The sequence below is a fragment of the Myxine glutinosa genome, chromosome 7 (assembly GCF_964187855.1).
Source record: "Myxine glutinosa chromosome 7, kmMyxGlut1.1, whole genome shotgun sequence".
Classification (NCBI taxonomy): Eukaryota; Metazoa; Chordata; class Myxini; order Myxiniformes; family Myxinidae; genus Myxine; species Myxine glutinosa.
The window spans coordinates 147691756-147716009 of NC_136267.1; the positions used below are offsets into that span (position 1 = coordinate 147691756).

Sequence of the window (24254 nt, forward strand, 5' to 3'; positions counted from 1 at the left end):
ATATATATATATATATATATATATATATATATATATATATATATATATATATATATATATATATATATATATCAGTTACTATGCGATTTCATACCATCAGTGGTGAACCGCCATGAAGGTATCCCATCCAGCTATGCTGTACCTTAATGGGAGCGATAAGTACCATCTGCCACACGGCACATTATCTCTGGTATCCACTCATAATATGGAATCGCCTGGATGCAGCCGGGAGCAACCAATCCAAATATAATTTCAGTTCTCCAGCTTTGAATGAGCACACGTAATGACGTCACCGCCATGTCACTCACTGCGTTGCCCTGATGAGCCCCAAAAGGGCGAAACCAGGTCGGTAACTGTGAGTTTTACATACACTTATGACAGTATCTGAACTAAGATCAAAATTATGCTCTGTCGGAGGGTTCTCAGGAGAGCTTGACAGGCAGAGCATACGTACATGGCGGTGACGTCATTACGTGCGCTCATTGAAAGCTGGAGAACTTGAAATTATATTTGGATATATATATATATCTGTGAAACACAAATCCAACAATTTATAGTCGGGATGAGAACGCAAACCACACCAGACTGCTTAAACGTAGATGCACTACCTCTGCACCATAAACTGGTGCCTTTTACCTTTGCAGAATGATAGCTTGATCAGGTGTAAGGAAGTTTTGAATTTGAGATGTCTCTGTCTTATGTTTTGAATGTGACATCCATCTTGATGGGATTCAATTTGAACTAGAAAGCATCTGAAAATGCAAAGCCCGTCCACGTCCTTTTGTATTCAAACGTCTTGTTCTTCCCTATGCTCAAATAACAAAAACAGTTTATATTTATATATATACACATAAACTGTTTTTGTTATTTGAGCATAGGGAAGAACAAGACGTTTGAATACAAAAGGACGTGGACGGGCTTTGCATTTTCAGATGCTTTCTAGTTCAAATTGAATCCCATCAAGATGGATGTCACATTCAAAACATAAGACAGAGACATCTCAAATTCAAAACTTCCTTACACCTGATCAAGCTATCATTCTGCAAAGGTAAAAGGCACCAGTTTATGGTGCAGAGGTAGTGCATCTACGTTTAAGCAGTCTGGTGTGGTTTGCGTTCTCATCCCGACTATAAATTGTTGGATTTGTGTTTCACAGATGAGGCATTGCATCAAAAATTGTGCCGTTTATCGGACAGACCTTAGTCTGTGGACTCATCTGCTAGCATTAGTTGGTGGATGTAAGATCTCCTACAGTCTTCTTCACAAAGTGGGCAAGTTCTCACTGGCATCCTGGCCAAATTGCTGCCAGCTTCAGTCAAATATGGTCCAGCAAACCAGTTCTTGGCATGCTCAAGCAACCCCTAACTTAGTAGGAAAATGGCGTTGGGAAGAGATAGCTAGAGCTCAACAACAGCATACTCACCTTCATGGTGTCTCGTCAGGGTTTGATTCACAATGCAATAGGGCTCAATTACAAACCATCGTGCTGGTGCTGCCCAAGTAGAGCTTTGCATCACGTAGCATGCATCATTCTCCAGAGAGGACGTTAATCCATTTGCCCTATCTGCTCATTCATTCACATGCAGCATGTGGCTGCTTGTTCTGAGCATCATTGCTGGGAAGGCAACTGTGCCACTGATGCAGTGTCCCTTGTAGGTTCGAGGAGGAATTTCAAACTTAGCCGGGATGCAGGCAATTACTGACCTCTTCACATAAGAGACAGTGGGATTTTTAACCTCAATCAACCAACGCTATCAGATGAGACAGCCAGCTTTAACCTCCATCCAAAGGAAGGCAGGCATATTGATGAGATGCCTAAAATATGAGGTATAGCACATACGCATTTTTTGTACCAATCAACAAACAAAAGGATCACAGCAATATGAGGCCCAAAAGTCACTGCGTGTGAAAATCGAATAAGTGCACAAACTGAAACATTCGAAATAGCTGTATTGAAGTTCTTTCACGACGCAGGGATGCCAGCAGAGAGACCAGGCTTGCCTTATGGCAGGGGTCAATGGAGCAAATCTCATTGATCTCCAGGTCGTGCAGAGACATGAGCAGCTCAGCACGCATCGTGCAGTAGTGTAAGTTGCACGTTCTTAAAAAGAGAGGCCGCAAGAACTGTAGTACCATGTCATACAGCAGCGTGCTGCGGCCGATCATACGGGTCAGGTTCCCCACGATCTGCGTTGCCGGACAACGACAAGAAATTGTGAAGTACATGTAGACGAGAGCAAAGATAACTTTAGGGGCATTAACACTCCGGACTTGATCTGCAGCCTCGCCTTACCTGCCCCTGGCGTCGCAAGCGGGGTGAGGCTGTGAGCATATGGTGAGTGAACGAAAGCTCTCCATCAAGCAACAGGTTATCCTTCTCGGCAATATACTCCCTGAGCAAGGGTGACACTTCATCTCCCAACAGAGTCTGGTTGTCTTCCCATATTTGACGCTTCACCTCGGTGGCACATACGCCATACAAGGCAGGATCGGACGTCACGTGCTTTAGGTATTTCTCCGGAACCTTCAAGTACAGGAGACAGACATAAAAATCGATTCCTCATTCGGAGTACCGGTGCATTATCAAATAAATGTTGGAATGATTGCATCATACATCACAGGAGTTCTAACCTTCGGTAAGTGCTTCATGACATGCATGACCACAGGCTGAATTGCTGGCATCTTCACCAAAGGAAAACTCTTTTCCAGAAGTTCTTCCAGCTTACTATATCTGACATCAGATCATGGATCATCGATTTGTCATTTGTCACACGACTACTTCATAGTTCTTATAAATGTAAGACATGTCTTAAAAATCAACAAAACAAATGTTAGAACTTATTGTTCTTCTGATAATTTACTCTGCTCGGACACGTGGTATGTCATGCCAAAGGCCTCATCATGCTCTTATGATTAAATTAAAATGGGATTGAAAAACATGTTTCAAACAGATGTATCATGGTGTATCCTGGCTCTTTTAGCGGATATCAAATGCCTTTTTAAATTTCATTTTACATTCATCACTTTACATCTCGTCTCCTTTATCGGTTAAAGTGGCTGCCTTAAGATATTCGAGGGTCTTGAGTTTGAACCCCTGTATGTTCAAGTTCAGTATTTTGTCGTAAAAAATAAACTGATCAATTTGGAAAGCAGAAACAACAAATGTTTTACGAGTAAGAATGGGCTTTCAAAGCACAAAGAACAAAACCAAATTCTCCCTTCTTTGACCCCAAGTCTCTGACACTTCAACCCAAAAACCAACACCATGTCCAGGGCCTTCAATAAACAAAGAAGACACTTCCGTTCAAGGCAACAATTTACACTCGTATTCATACTCACTTTGCTTTACATCCAGGAGCACAGAATTATTCCAGGTTCTCCAATTACAGCAATGATGTTATGAGTATACCTGAGTTGCACGAAAAGAATACCGCTTCCCAAGAAAATGCAAGTTTTCGACAGATTTGGGCAGTTCTGGCACAGTAACCTTGTAGGCAAGGACACATCCATGTTGATTACAATACACTAAGGGGTTGACTTTGTGCGCCGTTCTCCTTTGGTGTGCTGCATTCTACACTCCATTATGTGGTCTCAAAGGCTTCATGGGGACGTTATCTTTATCTGTTGACAGTTTTGAACTGTTCTTGAATCTATCACCCCAAGGACATGGATCAATACGCCGGTTTTTAAGGCAAAACCAGTCAGTTTCACCTGGCTAAAGCAACCATCTTTCTACGCTAAAGCTATAGTTGTGTCATTCGTCCAGCTGTATACTTGTTATCCGGAAAGATACATCTGGAAAACTGGTACCTGTATCTTTAGTTTCTGTTTATATGTACAGTCTACATACAAAATACAGGTAGTGGACACAAAAAAAGGAATAATTAATTGTCAAAAATGAATACGGAAAACCCTTTCCAACCCACCGTGTTTAATTCTAAAGGGTTCTAAAGGGCAATTCTAGAGGGTTATAAAGGGAGATGCTAAAGGGTACTTCTAAAGGGCAATTCTAAAGAGTAATTCCAAAGGGTAATTCTAAAGGGTCATTCTCAAGGGTAATTCTAAAGGGTAATTCTAAAGGGCAATTCTAAAGGGTAATTCTAAAGGGTAATTCTAAAGGGTAATTCTAAAGGGTAATACGAAAGGGTAATTCTAAAGGGTAATTCTAAAGGGTAATTCTAAGGGGTAATTCTTTAAAGAGTTCGAAAGGGTAATTCTAAAGGGTAATTCTAAAGGGTAATTCTTTAAAGAGTTCTAAAGGGTAATTCTAAAGAGTAATTCTAAAGAGTAATTCTAAAGGGTAATTCTAAAGGGCAATTCTAAAGGGTAATTCTAAAGGGTAATTCTAAAGGGTGATTCTAAATCTAAAGGGTAATTCTAAAGGGTAATTCTAAAGGGTAATTCTTTGAAGAATTCTAAAGGGTAATTGTAAAGGGTTTCATTTGTTTCTAGGCCTTGCCTATTTTGTATTAAAAATGCCAAACTGAACCGCTTCCTTAGGAGATGAGTGCGATGTTTTTTTAAAAACAAAAGCTTAGGAAAAAAAAAAGAAACAATCCCCCCCCCCCCCCCCCCCTAATCAACATCGGTGTCGAGCAGGTTTGTTTCTGGTTTTCCATCCTTTAATAGTCATATGTCATTTTTAAATGGAATTAAAAAGCTTGGAATGCCAGATAATTCCGTTGGTTAAAATACTATGGAAGTGCAGGGGAAGGTTTTTTTTTTTTTTTTGAGTTGTGCAAAAGGGTTTTTAACCTGGCATGAGTACAACAACAACAGGCATTTAAAGGCCATTTCCCCTGCTAGAGTGGGGGTTAACCTTGCGGGCCCCATGACAATCTTCTCCATTTTGCCCTATTTTCTGCATCTCCCCTTGTTAACCCCCTTGCCTGCATTTCTTCTTTGACCATCTTTAACCAAGTCTTTCTCGGTCTTTCCCCATCCTCTACTTCCTTCTACATTCATTTCCATCACTCTTCTCAACCAGTCACTTTCATCCTTCCTTAACACATGACCAAACCATCTCAACCTGTTTCTTTTCACAGCATCAATCACAGGCTCTATTCCCATCATCTTTCGCAATTCATCATTTGTCTTCCTCTCTCTCAGCGATACTCCGCACATCCACCAAACCATTCTCATTTCCACCCTTTCCAGCCTTCGTTGCTTCTCTACGTTCATTACCCATGTCTCGCTCCCATAAATCATAACACTTCTCACACATGCAGCATACACCTTTCCCTTCAGCTTCAACGACACTCCCCTCCTCGTCAGCACGCCACTCAGTTTCCCAAACTTCTTCCATGCACATCTCACTCCAGCAACCATTGCCAAGTCTGATCCACCTTCTCCATTCAGCATGTCTCCTAGGTAGCAAAATGTTTTCACACCTTTCAGCTTCACGCCGTCTCCAAGATACAACTCCACATTATCTCCATCTGCAGCTCCCTCTCTGCATACCTTACACTTGAATGTAGCTGCCACACTGGTTAATGACCATCTCACACCACTACACTACATTTAACCTGGCAAGAGTGGTGCTAGAAAATGAGGCACTCCTCATCGACCACGTCCCTCGTAAGACTTACTTGTCTCTGGCCTTCCCCTCAGCGATAATGGCTGTGCGTGCCAACAATTTCTCTCGGAGCTCATCAAACACCGACTGATGGAAGTCAATGCGTGGGATGCCATGAAGATCTAAGAAGGGCAGTGCAGACTGCAAAGTTGGCAGCAGGATGCCATTTTCCATCTAAGCACAATGGGGTGAGAAGTCATTTACAGAGCAATTTGAATGAGATACCACAATATGAATAAATGGTATTTATAGATGTAAATTATTGTGGAGAATGATATACACAGAGATGCCAGTCGAGTTGTTATCACCGCACTATTTGAAAACAAGGCCAAAGTCTAACAGTGCCGTAGCCGGCCTTGTTTTGTACTTCAGTTGAAGGGGATAGTATGACCCGGGTGAGGATACCAGTCAGCAAATAATGTAAGTATTAAATTATTTTGAAGTACACCAAGTTTCTAAGCTGTCACCATGGAAGTGAAGAGATTGCATTGGGAAATTGGTTTATTCTACATGTTTCGAGTCAACCATGCACCGCTTCAATCCAGTAACTTTGCAGTCATGACAAAGGGATTGATTGCAGTGTTATAATAATATTTACTATATTATTATTAACGTTGTTATTATTATTACGAAAACGATGCTACTGTATTATGAAACCTGGGCTAATTTGTCTGAAGCAGCCTGAAGGTGAGGCATAAATGCACGAAGCCTAAGGCCTATGCATACTGTGTCATTGGAAGACCCGTAACGCCGATGCTTTCGATATTTGATGGTCATTTTAACAATCAGTTTGTTTGTGTTTCACACTGAACGAAAAACGTAGAGGTAGAGCATGCAGATTGTGATATATGACAGGTTTGACGATATGTTCAGCCTGAATGGCATAGAAATGAAAATGGTGACGTGTGGGGTCATCCGTCATACACCATAATGGCATCACAGACGTAATCACATCACATCACCCCTGTCATGTGACCAGATCCTCAGCTGTGATTGGCGTATGTTTGTGAGGGACATACATACATATATACATATACATATACACATACAGTCACGTGAAAAAGTAAGTACAGTAGTACACCCCATGTAAAGTTTTGACTTTTTCAACATATTTCAACATACAGCTATTTGATCTTCATTTCAACAATATTGATGGATAAAGGTGATATAATATAACAAATATCATGAAACATTTACATTTTGTAGTCCATTGTGTATAATTTAAATAAACATAAATGCAAATTTCGCATGTGGAAAAAGTAAGTACACCCTTGGCTATAATAGGTGGTATTGCCGCCTTTGGCAGAAACAACCTCAAGTAGGCGTTTCTTATAACTGTCTACCAGTCTCTGACATCGACTGGGAGAAATTTTTGCCCACTCCTCCATGCAGAATTCTTTCAGCTGTGCGATGTTTGAGGGGTTTCTTGCATGCACAGCTCGTTTCAAATCCCCCACAACATCTCGATGGGATTTAGATCCGGGCGTTGACTTGGACATTCCAGAACCCTCCATTTCTTTCTTTTCAGCCATTCCTTTGTGGATTAACTGGTATGTTTAGAGTCATTGTCATGTTGCAAGGTCCACCTTCGGTTGAGCTTCAACTTTCCGACAGATGGCCTCACATTATCCTCAAGCACCCTCTGGTACAATGAAGAATTCATAGTCGATTCTCTGATGGTGAGCTGCCCAGGCCCTGGTGCAGCAAAGCTGCCCCAAACCATAATATTTCCACCATCATGCTTTACAGTTGGTATCAGGTTCTTGTGGTCAAATGCTGTTTTTGGTTTTCGCCAAACATGTCTTCTCGTACTGTGGCCAAATAGCTCTACCTTTGACTCATCTGTCCAGAGCACATTGTTCCAGAAGTGCTGGTCTTTGCCTAGGTGTTCATTGGCAAACTTTAGTCTTGCCCTGATGTTCTTTCTGGACAGCAAAGGTTTACTCCTGGCACACCTCCCATGTAGATCAAATTTGTGAAGCCTCTTTCTAATGGTAGACTCGTGCACTTTGACATCAACAGTGGCAAGAGCTACCTGTAGGTCCCGTGATGACATTCTGGGGTTCTTAGAGACTTCTTTCAGCATCTTGCAGTCTGCTCTCGGGCTGAACTCGCTGGGGCGGCCTGGCCTGAACAAGTTGGCAGTTGTTTGGAATCTTCTCCACTTGTAGATGATCTTCCGGACAGTCGAATGATTGATTTCAAATTGTTTGGAGATCTTTTTAAATCCTTTCCAAAAAATCGTAGGCATCTATAACCTTCTTTCTGAAGGTCTCAGAGAGCTCTTTTGATCTTGGCATGGTGATGCCGCACACTTCAACAACAAAGAGCAAACCAAACTAAATGTCTGAGGCTTAAATAAGACAAGTTCCTCCAAGATCCTCTCTCACGATGTTCTAATTATTTGCACTTGAGCTGCTGCACCTGATTCTAATTTTAGGTATTTGAAGTAGTGATAAATGTAGGGGTGTACTTACTTTTTCCACATGCGAAATTTGCATTTATGTTTATTAAAATTATACAATGTACTACAAAATGTAAATGTTTCATGATATTTGTTATATTATATCACCTTTATCTATCAATATTGTTGAAATGAAGATCAAATAGCTGTATGTTGAAATATGTTGAAAAAGTCCAAACTTTACATGGGGTGTACTTACTTTTTCACGTGACTGTAAGAGATAAGTTCTCAAAACAGGAAACATATAACTCAACAAGAAAGAGCAATCAGAGTTTTCAGACCTTCTCCAGGATGTGTTTGTAAGTTGTATTTTGTGGTGTGTTTTTGTACATTCTTTCATTATTTTGTACAACCCCACTTTCATCAGACACACATGACACATTACGTCCTCTTTATAAAACTGAATTGAGGATTGTATTTTAAATACTTTTTTTTTTAAAGAGGCTGTCCTCTGAGTCTTTTGGGCCATCAGGATCCTATGGCTCTTTTGGGTCCTCGGGGTCTTTGGGTCATTGGGGTGTTTTGAGTTATTGGGGTGTTTTGAGTTATTGGGGTGTTTTGAGTTATTGGGGCCTTTTGGGTCTTCAGTCTTCAGGGTCTTTTGGGTCTTTTTGGGTCCTCGGGCTCTTTTGAGTCTTATGAGTCCTCAGGGTCTTTTGGGTTTAGGGTCAGGTTTTGGGTCTTTAGGGTCCTCAGGTCCTTCATGGTATTTAAGGATCTTCAGGTTATGTTGGGGTCTTGGTGGTCTTAAGGGTCTTGAGGGGTCTTAAAGGTTCTTCAAAGGTCCAATGGGTCTCAGCAGTCCAAAGTGTCGAAAGGTACATTCCGATAGTACATAATTAATAGACGAAAAGTACATTTTCAGCTTTACGATTGCGACATTACTATATAAGTTTCACATCAATCAATGAAGCGGTTCAAGAGATATCATTTTTAAAAGATTTTCGTTCAGTCCAACATTGCCGCCAAACGATGTAACGTACAAATTATTCAAGGAGAGCATGGTATACACAAGGCATGGGGAACATATATGTGAAGTTTCCGTTCGATCTGTTCAACTGTTCTGGAGGAGTGGCTTTTTAAAGTTTTATTCTTCAAAAAAACATAGCTGCCAAACCATATGACCTATGACATTATGTTTGTGGAAGTTTTTGTTCGTCATGGGTATGCGATCATGCATGTAATGTTTTGCCTCGATCTGTTTAGCCGTTTCGGAGAAAAAGGGTTTTTGGTGGTTTTTAAGGCATTTGTGTTAAAACAAATATGGCGGCCGAACCACGTGACCGACTACATCATTATTATTTTGTTTTCCACCAATTTAACCCTCGATGACGCTCAAGAAATTTCATCTTGATCGGATGAAGTTTTGTACTTGTCAAATTATGACGTCATAATGGAGGCACCTATGACATCTTCATTAACATGTGTTATTCCCCATGGAGAGTTCTTTACAATGAGACAGGTCTCAATTTTTTCTAGTCAGTGCTTTCAGAGATATAGAGGTGCAAAGTTTTTTGGTTTTTCCAAGATAGCCCCCAGACCACGTGACCTGTGACATCATAATTATCATTTTTTTAAAACGACAGGAGGAGGTACACCGATGGTGAAAATTTCCTGTCAATCGGACCAAAGGTTGTAGAGAAAAAGCATACTTATTCTGTGCGGACAAACAGACAGACAAACAAACAAACAAGAAATATGTCATGCATAGCACGTTACTTATAAAATCCATAAAATAAGTTGTTGGCCTTTGATGACCTCAAGAATAATTGGTGGTTGAATTCAGTGGCCTGGTATGCAAATCCTCTTAAAATTTCAAGTTCATCGGATGAAAATTGAGGATTTTAGAAATTGGATCTAAGTTGTTGACCTTTGGCCTATCTTGAACTCAAAATCAATAGGCTTCTTGCTTATGACCAACTCTAGCATTTCGTGAAGTTTCGTGAAGAACGGCTTTAAATTATGGCCTGTAGACGATTGACATATAAACAGACAGAGAGAATAACGCAACCAACCAATATATCAATCAGATGAAAATTGAGAATCTTAGAAATTTGGCCTATGTTGACCTTTTGGCCTATGTTGACCTAAAAAAATACTTGGTGGTTGAATTCAGTGACCAGAAATGTAAATTCTCTTCAAATTTCAAGTTAATTGGATGAAAATTGAGGATTTTGGAAACTTGGCCTTTGTTAACCTTTGGCCTATGTGGACCTCAAAAATACTTGATTGAATTCAGTGACCAGATATGCAAAACCTCTTAAAATTTCAAGTTAATTGGATAAAAATTGAGGATTTTAGAAATTTGGCCTGTTGACCCTTTGGCCTATGTTGACATTTTGGCCTATATTGACATTTTGGCTTATGTTGACCTCAAAAATAGTTGGTGGTTGAATTCAGTGATCATATATGCAAATCCTCTTAAAACCTCAAGTCAATCGGATGAAAATTGAGGTTTTAGATATTTGAAAAAAAGTGGTTGACCTTTTGGCATATGTTGACCTTTTGTCCTATGTTGATCTGCAAGATAGTTGGTGGTTGAATTCAGTTAGCTGATATGTAAATCGTATTCAAATTTTAAATCAATTGGATGAAAATTGAGGATTTTAGAAATTTGAAAAAAGTGGTTGACTTTTGGCCTATGTTGACCTTTTCGCCTATGCTGATCTCAAAAATAGTTGGTGGTTGAATTCAGTTTGCTGATATGAAAATCCCATTCAAATTCCAAGTCAATCGGATGAAAAATGAGGATTTGAGAAATTTGATATTGTTGTTGACCTTTGGCCTATATTGACTTTTTGGCCTATGCTGATCTCAGAAATAGTTGGTGGTTGAATTCAGTTAGCCGATATGTAAATCCTCTTCAATTTTCAAGTCAATCAGATGAAAATTGAGTATTTTAGAAATTCGAAAAAGTGGTTGACCTTTGGCCTATGTTGACCTTTTGACCTTTTGACCTCAAATACATATAGGACTTTGTCGGACCACAAACTCTACCATTTGGTGAAGTTTCATGAAGATCGGTTATAAATTGTGACCTGTAGGCAAGCATAAGTGAGCGGACAGACAAACACACAAACACACAAACACACAAACACACAAACACACAAACCGGAGCACTCCTTGATCAACATACTTGCAAAAAAATTTTTTTTTTTTTGCCAATCAATAACGCATAAGACCAACCAATATACTTGAAAAATCTTCGATTTTCACAAGTGACAAACGGACTCAAATGCAATACCTTCTCCTCTGGCGAGTCAAGTCAATATCAATAATTCATTTTGAATAATAATTAATTATTACTCATTTTGAAAGTACCAAGTGACAACTGTTGCTTAAATAAAGCACATATTCTTTAAAAAAAACAAAAAAAAACAAAAAAAAACAAACATTTGGAGCAAGTGTCAAAGAAACTACAGCATACCTGGAACTGTTCGATTGCTTTAAGCGGGTCCGTGCAGTTGGTAAGGGTCTCTCTGAGGTCCTCCCCTCCAGAAATCCCAAGCTCATCCATCCCCACTGCGGCCATGGCACAGCTGCCTCACCTATATCTGTAAAATACTGTTTTCATGCAAGACATGAGAAATATCATTTATTTATTTGCTACCAAAATAAAAACTCTATTCACATCAAACTCCACACGCCATTATAAGGTACAGTCCTGCACAATACGATACAGCATCATGTCTCTACTACAACCACTTCTTTAACGGGCCCTAATAATCCCACCTTATTGTGGTGTCGGTCACAGAAAGTATATTGGTCCAAGTCTTTCACGAATAGATTGACCAGGCCTGGCATTTGACTGAAACCCCCACAAGGTTGCTAGCTTGTCCGTAGTGGAGCTCCCCTTGACTGTTCGGGCGTTGCGATCATTTGTGGGAGTATACAAAGTACTCAGCCGAGTCCTACGTGGCTATGCTGGCTTGCTAGCTACTGCCTGCAAAACATCCAGCGAGAGGATAGTGTGGTCGGATGAGTTACTTCGTGCCTTCAGGGCTGCCCAGAATTCTCTTGAAAACCGCAAGACAATCACGATACCTCGACCTGATGATTCAATGTGGATTGTCACCGATGGGTCTGTCAAGAACAAAGGCATTGCAGCTACAATGGATGAGCACAGGAATGGTGACTTGCTCTTAGCGGGGCTCTTTAATGCTAAACTCCGTAAACACCAGGTTACATGGCTGCCTTGCGGAGTAGAGGCACTGTGTATTGGGGCAGCCATGCGACACTCTGCGCTGTTCATCGTCCAGTCTCACCACAGTGCCCAAGTACTGACGGACAGTCGTCCCTGTGTCCAAGCTTCCAGCAAACCTATGCGTGGCGAGTTCTCAGCCAGTTCCAGAGTAACTTAATTCCTCTCCACTACCAGCCGTTACATGTGCATGTTAGGCATATTGATGGTATCGCCAACTTGCCATCTGATTTTGGGAGTTACAAACCTCAGGTGTGCCTTGACGCAAGCTGATAAGTGTGCAGGTTTATTGAAGAAATGGAGTCCTCCGTTGTGCCTGGTGTCTCTGTAAGTGAAGTCCTGGATGGTACGGCTAGAATGAAGTTTACGGGCCGTGTTGCCTGGCATGCTACTCAGCTGGAGTGCCCTGACTTCAGACGCACCCATTCTCACCTAACCCAAGGTACACACCCATCTAAAAGGTTGACAAAGGTGGGGAACATCAAGAGATACCTCAGAGTGGTGACTTTGGCCAATAATGGTCTCCTGGTTGTCAGAGACAACCAGCCGTTCCAGCCCTTTCGTGAACGGATCCAGCCCTTTCGTGAACGGATCGTGATCCCCTGCTCAGTGGTTGATAGGCTGCTGACTGCTTTGCACATCAGGTTCAACCACCCATCAAGTCAACATATTGAGCGTGCCTTCAACAGGTACTTTTTTGACCTAGACATCGACTGGGTCACCGATACTGTCTCCTTGTCATGTCACCAGTGCCAGTCAATAAAGTATCTGCCTGTGCATCCACATCCCCAGTCATCCACTGAGTCACCCACTGTTGTCCAGGCACCATATGCCACAGATGTAATGCGCAGGCATCGCCAGCATATATTTGTCCTCCAAGAGATCTTATCCTCCCACACATGGATGAGGCTTATTGAAGGTGAAAGACACGATATTTTAAGCAATGCTATCCTCACAACGTGTGCAGAGCTACGCCCACTGGGAAATAGCCCCATCACCATACGGGTTGATCCCACACCCAGATTCGTTGCCTTTGTTAATGACTCCAAATTAAAGAGGCATGGCATCCATTCACAAGTCGGCCAAACCAGAAATCGTAATAAAAATCCGGTGGCTGAACGAGCAATTGGAGAGTTAGGCCTGGAATGCTTACGCTTGTCCCCAGAGGGTGGGCCTATATCAGAAGTTACTTTAGCCTTAGCTATAGGCAACATGAATCAACATATACACAGAGATGGACTCTCTGCTAGAGAGGTCTGGACACAACGGGACCAACTCACTGGCGAGCGGTTATGGTAGGGTCAATATACGAAAAAAAACTCACCTAACCCCAAAAAAATTGATACAAAAGGTTTTTCAATGGATTCTGGTACCATTGGGCATGCTAAATAACATACTAAAAATCTAGTAACATCTGACTTCCGGAAAGGGGTCATTTTCAAAATGGCGTCCAAGATGGCCGCCGGGAGCTTAAAATGGCCATATCTCAATTATTATTCAACCTAGAAAGGTGGTTTTGGTGTCTAACCCTAGGTTTTAGGGCCCAAGGAATCCAAGTGAATCAATAAAATTACCATCAGTTAATTATTTATTGACAAGTCCAAGATGGCATCCCAAGGTGACATCCTGATCCACTAAAATGGCTCTGTCTAATAGTAGTCAACCTAGAGAGATTTTTTCAGTGTGTATACCTAGGGTTAAGGCACCCAGGAAATCATCAAAATTACTTAAATAAGCACAAAGTAATCAGGTAATCCAGTAAGCCAGGTTTACCAGCCCATTAGGCATTTGTTGTCTTATACAGTTAATCGCTATTCATCATCATCCTCCGACTCCTCTGGAAGAAACTTATGTGGATTGTCACATTCTTCAAGTTGGCACGGTCCACAGGCAGTAGTTCATGGTAGTCCATATCGTCTACAAGAGCAGCGGAGTGTCTTGCAGGCAGTGGAGCAGTTACAATGAATGACCTTCAAGAGACTGTCTGGAGCAGCGTTCATTCTTGACATAAGTGGGACAAACTGATTATCCTGCAGGCTCCACCCCCATTTCATGGTATCCATACCCTCTTCTTTTCCCATCCACACCATGATCTGGTAGTACGCTCTACGACAGTGAATTTTGGTAGCAGATTCAGTTAGGGGCAGACGTTCGGGTGTTACAAAAGACGAAGCAGAGACAACCTTCTTGCTGAAGGTGTTATATCGCATTGTTGCAAGGGAATCTTTGCACTTGCCACCAAAGAGGATAGCCATTACTCAGCATCCAAGGTCATCGATCACCTCTGTGGTCTGGTTTGGGATGGTGAATGTGTTGGCACAAGACCGAAGGACAGGGTCTCCTTTTACAAGCTTCTGGAAAGCAGTCTTTTTGCCAACACCAAAAATCCGAGAAGTCGTGTCACAACCAGTCATGGCATGGATGAATATCAACTGAGAACACATGTCATGTCCGAGGATTTCTTTTAGACGGTTGATGTCATACACTTTAAAACTGCCATCAGCTTTGGACTTGTCTGATCTGAAATAAAGGCTCTTACTGTCTCCCTGCGCATAGTAAAGGAGTAAGACAAGGAGATCAGTATCTTCTCCAATCAGTGTAGTGGTGTGTAGAAGAGATGCCTCCACTGCAGCCTTTACTATATCTACGTCAGCATCTCCAGGTGCATTGACTACAGTGCAATACCTTTCTCTCAGTTCATCACTTATCATCCCGATCAGTCTCTGTTTATTGATATCTCTTGACAGGACCTCCTCCTTCTTGCCTGAGAACTTTGTCTCAGCAGTGAAGCTGACAATGGGATGAATATTGTGTCCTCTTCTCTGATGCGTGTTGTCTTTAATGGACGGCCCTTCCTCATAGCCATCAAAGACAATGGTCGTAGCTGAACCATAATGCTGGATGGTGAAGTCAGCATACGACTGCGCTATTTCACCATAGCTTTCTCCACTCTTCCATGGTATTCTGTGAATGAGTGAACCTCCATCAAGGACGTGGATCTCCGTTTCTGGTACAGAATCTAGGATGGCATCACTTGCATGATCACAGATCGTGTGAGCTAGTTGTGGCTTATCAGCCTTTCGGAAGACGTTTCTGGCTTCAAAGAGGGCAGGAGGGAAAGGACTGAGCTCATAACTCATAACCTCCTGCAATGATAGCTCTCCAGTTTGGGAGACTACCAGGAAACGTTGAAAAAGAAGTGCAGAATCAATGGTTCAATCAGGAGCGACCTTTATAGCTGATGTTTGTCCAAGGGTTCTGGCTTTATCCTTTCTACTGAATGAGAATGTGAATGCATACTGTCCAATCATTTTGTGCATGATTTTGCATCCAACAGACTCATATTCATGCACATTCACACCTTCCTGAGCCACAACACCAGTGACAATGTTCCTTAATGAAGAGTCTGGCGAGAAAGGTGAGCATCCTCCAAGTTTTGAACTGATCTCCTCCAGGTCAGCAGCGTCCCTTTTCATCCTTGACTCCGTCAAATCCTTGTGCTGTTCAGATGTCGTGTATGACAGGTTTGTGAACTCCTGCATTGCGATATTGTACTCTGATGTTATGGGGCTTGACATGGTCCAAAGGGCTCTCTGCTCTTCAGACATTCCGCTTCCGCGTGTCAGACCTCCAGTGGTCTTCAACGACCTCATCAACGTCTGCTCAATGACAATATCTGAACTGAGGCCTGCCCATAACTGGCTGCTGCGACGGATAACATGAAAACCCTTTTCGAATTTTCTGAATATGTCTGGGTGGTTGATATCAAGCTGACCCATATAAGACAACAAATGCCTAATGGGCTGGTAAACCTGGCTTACTGGAATACCTGATTACTTTGTGCTTATTTAAGTAATTTTGATGATTTCCTGGGTGCCTTAAACCCAGGTATACACACTGAAAAAATCTCTCTAGGTTGACTACTATTCGACAGAGCCATTTTAGTGGATCAGGATGTCACCTTGGGATGCCATCTTGGACTTGTCAATAAATAATTAACTGATGGTAATTTTATTGATTCAATTGGATTCCTTGGGCCCTAAAACCTAGGGTTAGGCACCAAAACCACCTTTCTAGGTTGAATAATAATTGAGATATGGCCATTTTAAGCTCCCGGCGGCCATCTTGGACGCCATTTTGAAAATGACCCCTTTCCGGAAGTCAGATGTTACTAGATTTTTAGTATGTTATTTAGCATGCCCAATGGTACCAGAATCCATTGAAAAACCTTTTGTATCAATTTTTTGGGGGTTCAACCATATATTGATCCCTCAATTACCGATATCAGATAGATAGTTCATTTTCAAAAACAAAATGAGCAGGAAGGAGAACCATGCCCCAAGCACTCGGTCGAAGTTTCATGACCACTCTACTACTGCCACCATCCGCTTTGACGTTGGTGACCTCGTCTTCCTCAAAGGTGACAGAGACAAATGCAAAGCTCGTACCAAGTATTTGGTGACATGGTTCTCTCCTGACAATAGATGGTGTCAACTCGGGAGAGTTACCTGTTCTCAGCTTTGTAGCAAAGCCTATGAAGTTCGAGCATGTGACTGCTATCCTGTTGGGTCAACATTAATGGGCCAGGCCCCCGTACACCCAGTTCGAGGCCGGAATGTAACTTCAGTGTCTTGAGCCTGATTGTGAGCCGTCCTCACCTTACCATCTCCCACAGGACACGCCAGGCTCTTCCGTGCCCATGCAAGAGTCCATCTCACAGGAAGCCTCTTTGGATGCAGTGGGTCCTGCCCTATCGGATTTGGTGATGCTGTCCACCCACACCACCAGAAGCTATTGCCAGACCACCAGATATCCCCACTGGTGGCGTCTCTGCTGCTGAACCGGCCAGTCCGAAGGAGACTGCTTCTTCACCTTCAAGGTCGGGCTGTTCACGCCACCCTCTGGTGAGGCAGCGGAGTGAGGATTGGCTCATGGAGTCAAGCGAAGGACCAAGACTATTTTAATGTTGTCGGTTTTATTCCACTCAGTCTTAGTTACAAGTGTTTGTAGTCCCTCTCACAACATAGTCTTGCCCCATTTATGTACTTCGCTTACTTTAAAATACTTAATTTAAAATACTTACTTTAAAATGTTTTCTTCAAAATGCTGGATGAAATGCAGAGGAATACCTATTATTTTTCCTAAGATTTTTATTATTATTATTCTTCCACCCCTATTTTTCACCTCCGAAAACTTTTCACCTCCGAAAAACGAAAAAATTAATGTTCTCATCAACCTTGACAACAAATAATTGGCTAACCCCCGCTCTAGCGGGGAAAATGGCCTTAAAACGATCATTCATTCATTCATTCTCATCAACCGTTGGTCCATTTGACACGACATTTTCACCAAGTGATCGGCTAGGCACGTATAATTTTTTACTGCTAATTATGACGGCATAGGTCACGTGGTATGGGCACCATCTTGGAAAACACCTTCAACTTTGCCCCTCTATATCTCCGAAATGGCTCAATGGAAAAAATGGAGTCATGGCTCATTCTAAAGAACTCTGCAATGGGACCAAAAAATGTGTTTATATAGGATATTAAAAGTGCTAACGTTACGAGGTTAGAATTCGACCAATAGATCCCTTGCTCCCACGAATATGATTTTTTTTTTTTTTTTTACATAACCTTAGTTTTTAAAAATTTAGGTTCAAAAAAATTCCGATGTCATATGTCGCAGGGTTCGGCGCTCCATATTGTTTTTCGTGAAAAACACTAATAGTCTAGTAGGAAGACTAGGTCCCCCTGCACCCCCCGGAGATATACTTCTAATCAGTGTTTCTAGATTGGAAAAAATGTGTAGAAAATGACTAGCTATGGCCCCAAGCTGAAAAAATGTCCCACATACCATTTTTATGCAAATTACTGCTGCCATTATCAAAAAAACGATTTTTGACATATCTCAGCCAATATTGCAGATAATTGAAAAATGAAGGTGTCTAGACCCATGTTTTGAAGGGCATAGATCATGATAGAACTATTCATAACATGATTACATGTGTCTATGGTATACTAGTATGCATATTAATGCTGTAATTACAAAATAATCAGTTTTACAAATGATAAGGATACGTTAATACTGCAGATAACTTAACATGGTACATAAGGGGTCTAAACCCAGGTATTTTCAAGGTTAAATGTCAACAAGATGCTCCTGAGTCTTGCATAGGGGCGGGACATTGGCAGTAACATTGGTACCACTCAACTTTTCTTCCCACCATTGACTTTGTATTGCGAGAGATTTTCACTTGCTTATTTAAAGGTTTCTCACCCAGCCCACGTAAAATCTACCAACTCCTGCTGTTAACTCCCAAACATATTTTTTTATGTTATCCAATCACAGTGCAGAAATGACAGACTAGAGATCCAAATTAGTGCTGCTATAGCTGCCATTTTACATTTCCATCCATGTAACATGCGCGCTCGCGCGCTCGTATCAATTGGTAATGTCGCGCGCTCGTATCAATTGGTAACGTTGATGTTATTGAATACCTCAGTTGAAAGTTCAGTCTTCCATTCCATCTGTGTGTTGTTCTTGGTATTCATCCTCCAATCTCGCCAGGTAAGATGCTAACTATAATGTTACTCACACTCTTGACTTCAGTTTCTGCATGAAATCATAAACAGGCAGAATAACAGCTGAGCCAGCTAGCACCATGTTAGCTAACGTTAAAGCTAGCCTCATCTATGTACAGTATGTTCCTAATGTCGGTGTAACTTAAACTTTTGTTAATGCCAAACATGAGACATATCTGTTGACTTCTGTATATGAATTGAACCAGAAAGAGGCACGACAGCTGAGCTAGCTACAGTAACTTAGCACAATGTTTCATTGGCCTAGATAGCTAACGTTAGTGTGGAAGAATTTAGATGTTTTAGCTATTAGCACTTTTGATGCCACTAAACATGGTTTAGTCAGCTAAAAAGTACCCTAGTGTAGAACATGACTCAGAACCTCTGTTACCTCACTGAAAACTCAGAGCCTCCTTTCACAGGCACTTTTAACATCATTCGTGATTTCTTATTTGTCATTTAACAGTGATGGTAGACATCGACAGCAAGCATGCCCAAAAGAAAACGGAGTGTAGAACCTGCAGCCCAAAGCTCTCCTCCTACATGCATCCTTCATGTACCATCCATGTCTGATCATGGGGATTTCACGCCCCTCCGTAAAATTAAAGGATCTGCTTCAGAAAAACTGCAACTGCTTCAAAAGATCCGGGATAGACGTCTCAACCAACCGCATGACTCCCCATGTCGTATGCAATCAGTATGTGATCAGATCCCGGCAACTCTTCCTGATGACCTAGAAAGAGTAGGATATCACAGCAAGTGTTATAAGCACTTTGTCCGCCACTTTCATCGTCTGGGAGATGATACAGAACCAGGGCCATCAACCTCATCATGGCATCACTCTCCTCGTAAACCAGGAGGTTCTGCTGAACCCATCTTCCCGCCAGAGTGTATATTTTGTGAGAAAGTTGAGACCAAAGATGCTCATCGCAATACTGAGAGGCCTACAACCTTCCCATCCTTTAAAAACAAAGAAAATGCATGGGAGCAAATCGAAACACGGGCTGAGAAAATGGGTCTCTATCGACTCCATCGAAAGGTGAAAAACAAAGACCTCTTTGCATGTGAGGCCAAACACCATCCGTCATGTTTTAAAGCTTTCCGCACAGCATTCTACAACTATGAGCGTGCGATTCACAGAGCCGAAGCACCAAAGGAGCAGGCTTGCATGTCAGCCGCCCATGAAAAGGCATTCAACTCAGTACTGGAACACATTCAAACCCAGGTCATCCAGCAGAATAAAGTTCTACAGCTTTCTTCCTTGCGCTTGCTCTATGTCGAGGAACTGAAACTGAATGGATATGAGAACTCAAATTATCGGTCAGAGAAACTACTGAAACGCCTACAGAATGACCCAATCAAGGAGCATATCCACTTCACGAAGGTTGATCATGACAAATGTGATGTCATTTCTTTCTGGCTTGTGCACAGCTCAAACATAACAGTTTCCAATGCTCTCGCACGAGCATTCACACTCGGAAGCACAAACAAGAACCAAAATGTTGCCCTCCAACTTCGCCAGGGTATTCTACAGGCTTTCAGAGAGTGTAAAGACCAACCATGGCCACCAACAGCTGAAGACATGGAGCTCAATCCTGAAGACATCCTACCTCCAGACCTTGTCCGCTTTCTCAGCGTGCTAATGACTGGCAAGGAGGGCATCGAGACAGAAAAGGTGAAGCGTCTGGTCTTCTCCATTGGACAAGATCTGTGCCGTGCAGTGTCAGATGGAAAATGGAAGTTACCAAAGCACATTCTCCTCTGTGTGACTGTAAGGCACCTGTTCCGAAGCAAACAGCTCACCACAATACTACACAGGCTTGGACACTCTGAGAGCTACGATTTCGCCTTGGAGTTGGAAACTGCTCTCGCCAAGGTCCTGGATGAAGTCTCAACTTATCGTACACCACAAATTGTGACAGGAGAGGGCAACCTTGTATTCCACTGTGAGTGGGACAACTTGAATAAAACCACTACCAGTGTGCACGGCAGCAACATTGTAAACAGTGCTGGAGGAATCATGGTGCAGGAGGTCAAGCCCGGGTTCGAGAGCAGCAAGGACCGAATGCTACCTACCATCAATAGGTCACAACAGCGTAGCCTGAAGGTCGACACACCAAAAACTCTCCCACCCTTGCACTTTACTCGCGTTGGCCCGAAGTTCCCTGAAGGCTCATCATTCACACCGCCAGCAGAGAATGACACAGTCTATGCCACTACGATGCAAGAGTACTACATCTGGCTCTTCATCAGATACATCGGAAGCTGTGGCCTGCAGCCTGTGCTAGGGGGTTTCACCTCTGCAACTGGTTCTCCCCCACCCAGCAAATCAACAGTCGACTACTGCACGCCTATCCACCAACCGATCACAGACAACGCAGTTGTTCGTGAGCTACTGAAGCGTTCCGAGGCAGCAACTGCTGAGGTGGGTCAGAGATGGGTCCTGAATACATTTGATCTGGGTGTCTGCATGAAAGCCCTTCCCATCATCTGGCGCTGGCCAAATGAATTTGCTAGTCATGTAGTAACGATTGGACCCTTCCACACATCCATGAACTACATCGGGATGCTCACTGGACACAAGATGCGTGGTTCTGGATATGCAGAGATTCTCTTTGAGGCACAACTAGTAACAAGTGGATCTCTCAAAGGTGTTCTCAGTGGAAAGGCCTACGCAAAGTCCCTCTTTTGCCTCAAAACAGTGTGTGAGGCAATGGAGAGGCTGTTGATGGAGAGATTCACTGAGGAGGAGAACATCATGATCTCTGACCCTGCTGTGCTTCTCAGAATGACCCAGTCTTGCAACCGAGAGCACCTCGATGAAGCCCTCAAAGACCCCTCAACTCTACTCCTCATCAAAAAGTACCATGCCTTTGAGGAAAAGGTGCGCAAGGGCCACCTGGGGAAGACAGCTGCCTTCTGGATGTCGTTCATTACCCACTGCCATCTTGTCTTCATGCTCCTCCACTCTGTGAAGACCAACAACCTCCAGCTGACGGTGTACCTGGATACAGGGTCAGGGAAGCATCGCCAACTTGTCAACGTCTCTGAGCTGGCAGAATCCCTGGGAGAGGACTACTGTGCCACTCTCCTGGGGTACTATGTGTTCAGCGGAGAAGACTGCACCAGTGCCTTCAAAGGGAAGGGAAAAGTCGGGCCCTTGAAAAAGCTGGAGAAGAATCCCAGGTTTCACAGGGCATTCGGTGAACTGGGTGACAACTGGGATGCCAACCCTGAGGTGGAGAGGCAGTTAGAAAAATTCACCTGTGTGATGTACGGCCAGAGTCGCGAGTCATCAGTGGACATTGTCCGTGCCAAGCTGCTACGAAAAATGGTGGGAGAGGACAAGACCCTCACATCCAAGTCCAAGGTTGATCTGGCTCGCCTTCCTCCATGCCAGTCTGCCCTGAAGCCGCACATCCAGCGTGTGAACCACCGCGTAGCATTGTACAAAAGAGCCGATCAACCTATCATCGAAAAGCCAAAACCTTATGAGGAGCAAGGATGGATAAGGACTGATGAAGGACTGTTGAAACCAATGTGGTCCAGTGGTCCCATCCTACCAACCTCACTGGTGGATCTTCTGAACACAGGAGAGCACAAAGAGGAGGAGGAAGAGGAAGGAGAAGAAGAGTTTGACTCTGACGATTTCGATGAAAATGATGATGACTGACTCAGTGTAGAATCACTAATGCTAATGATGTTTATCTAAAACAAGCAAGAGAAGAGTGGTCACATTGAGTGCTAGGACTATTTTGACAGTTGTAATATTTAGAAAAATAAAACTTTGTGTTAACGTCTGTGTAGACGGACCTTAATATGAGTCTATTATTTCGTAAAACTGTGATTATTTTGTAAATAAAGCACTAATTAGCATACTAGTATACCATAGACACATGTAATCATGTTATGAATAGTTCTATCATGATCTATGCCCTTCAAAACATGGGTCTAGACACCTTCATTTTTCAATTATCTGCAATATTGGCTGAGATATGTCAAAAATCGTTTTTTTGATAATGGCAGCAGTAATTTGCATAAAAATGGTATGTGGGACATTTTTTCAGCTTGGGGCCATAGCTAGTCATTTTCTACACATTTTTTCCAATCTAGAAACACTGATTAGAAGTATATCTCCGGGGGGTGCCCGGTGCAGGGGGACCTAGTCTTCCTACTAGACTATAAAAGCCCCTTTTCTCCGCAACGGCTGAACAAATCGAGCCCAAACTTTGCACGCAGAATCGCATTCCCATGACGAACAAAAAGTTCCTGCATGATGATGTCGTACGTCGCATCATTTATGAGTTATGACGTTTTTAAGCATAAACTTAAAATCCTACCTCCTCCCTAATTTTTAAAGATATTGAGTGGAAACTTTACACAAATGTTCCCCATGTGAGGACGTTAAAACGTTGCTTGAGAAGTTTTGATAAGTCACATGGTTTGGCCACAATGAATAATTGAACGAAAATCTTAATAAGCTTCTATCTCTTTAACCGCAGCATTGATCGACTTGAAATTTTAATGTAATGTAGCTCTCATCAAGGGGAATAAGTGTTTAAATTTTCAACATGAATGGTTGTACGGTCTGGAAGCTAGAAGTCATTATTGCTGGAAGAAGAAGAAATGCAACACCTTGTCTTCTCAGGCCATGTAACTGATTGGTTTCCTGCGTCGGAGCTTCGCATACCCTTGGTGATTTCGAGAGATAAGAACACGAGGAGAAGAATAAGGTAAGTTGGAAGTTTGTGGGATTTGTAGTTTTTAAGTTATCGTTGAATGAAGAAAACGCGTTTTTGCCGAGGGCCTGCTTTAATTTTCACTTTGCGCGATTCGTGCAGGCGGCCCGCACGGGCGCGTTTCAACTCGGAATTAAATTCGGCTTTCGGATTTGGTAGTCATTAAGGCAGTTGAATACTCGACCACCGCAAACCCGGCGAAAATCGGATGGAGTTTGACTGAGTTACGTCAGATCGAGAGTGGGGAAATAATTAATTAACACACTGTACACGACGTTCAGGCATGGAGCGACCTCACGGCCTCGTTTCAACCTCAAAATTAAATTCTGATTCCTGATTTGCCAGTCTCTAGGGTATATTCACACTCTACCAAAATAATTTGGCAAAATTCCAACTATTCTTGACGAATATATGACACTATCGCATTTTATATGGAGAACCCCCAAGTAAGCCTGTGTGTGTGTGGATGTGTCTGTGTGTGTGCGTGTGCGTGCGTGTGTGTGTGTGTGTGTGTGTGTGTGTGTGTGTGTGTGTGGATGTGTGTGTGTGGGGATGTGTGTGTGTGGATGTGGATGTGGATGTGGATGTGTGTGGGGATGTGTGTATGTTTGTGTATGTGTGGGGATGTGTGGATGTGGATGTGGATGTGGATGTGGATGTGGTTGTGTGTATGTGTGTGGGGATGTGTGTATGTTTG

The 24254-nt window shown here is 42.5% G+C and overlaps 1 protein-coding gene across 4 annotated transcripts in view; it reads right to left on the bottom strand.

The window, feature by feature from the left end:
• The window catches only part of LOC137431730 (negative elongation factor B-like), a 98214-nt gene that overhangs the window by 35053 nt on the left and 38907 nt on the right, over window positions 1-24254 (bottom strand). For all 4 annotated transcript variants that reach the window (XM_068123370.2, XM_068123369.2, XM_078782407.1 and 1 more), the window contains exons 2-6: window positions 11467-11603; window positions 5589-5749; window positions 2632-2731; window positions 2294-2524; window positions 2002-2187 (exon numbers count right to left, since the gene is read on the bottom strand). In XM_068123370.2, the coding sequence (XP_067979471.2) occupies window positions 2002-2187; window positions 2294-2524; window positions 2632-2731; window positions 5589-5749; window positions 11467-11571 (783 nt within the window). In that variant the 5' untranslated portion in view covers window positions 11572-11603. The remainder of the gene's footprint in view (window positions 1-2001; window positions 2188-2293; window positions 2525-2631; window positions 2732-5588; window positions 5750-11466; window positions 11604-24254) is intronic.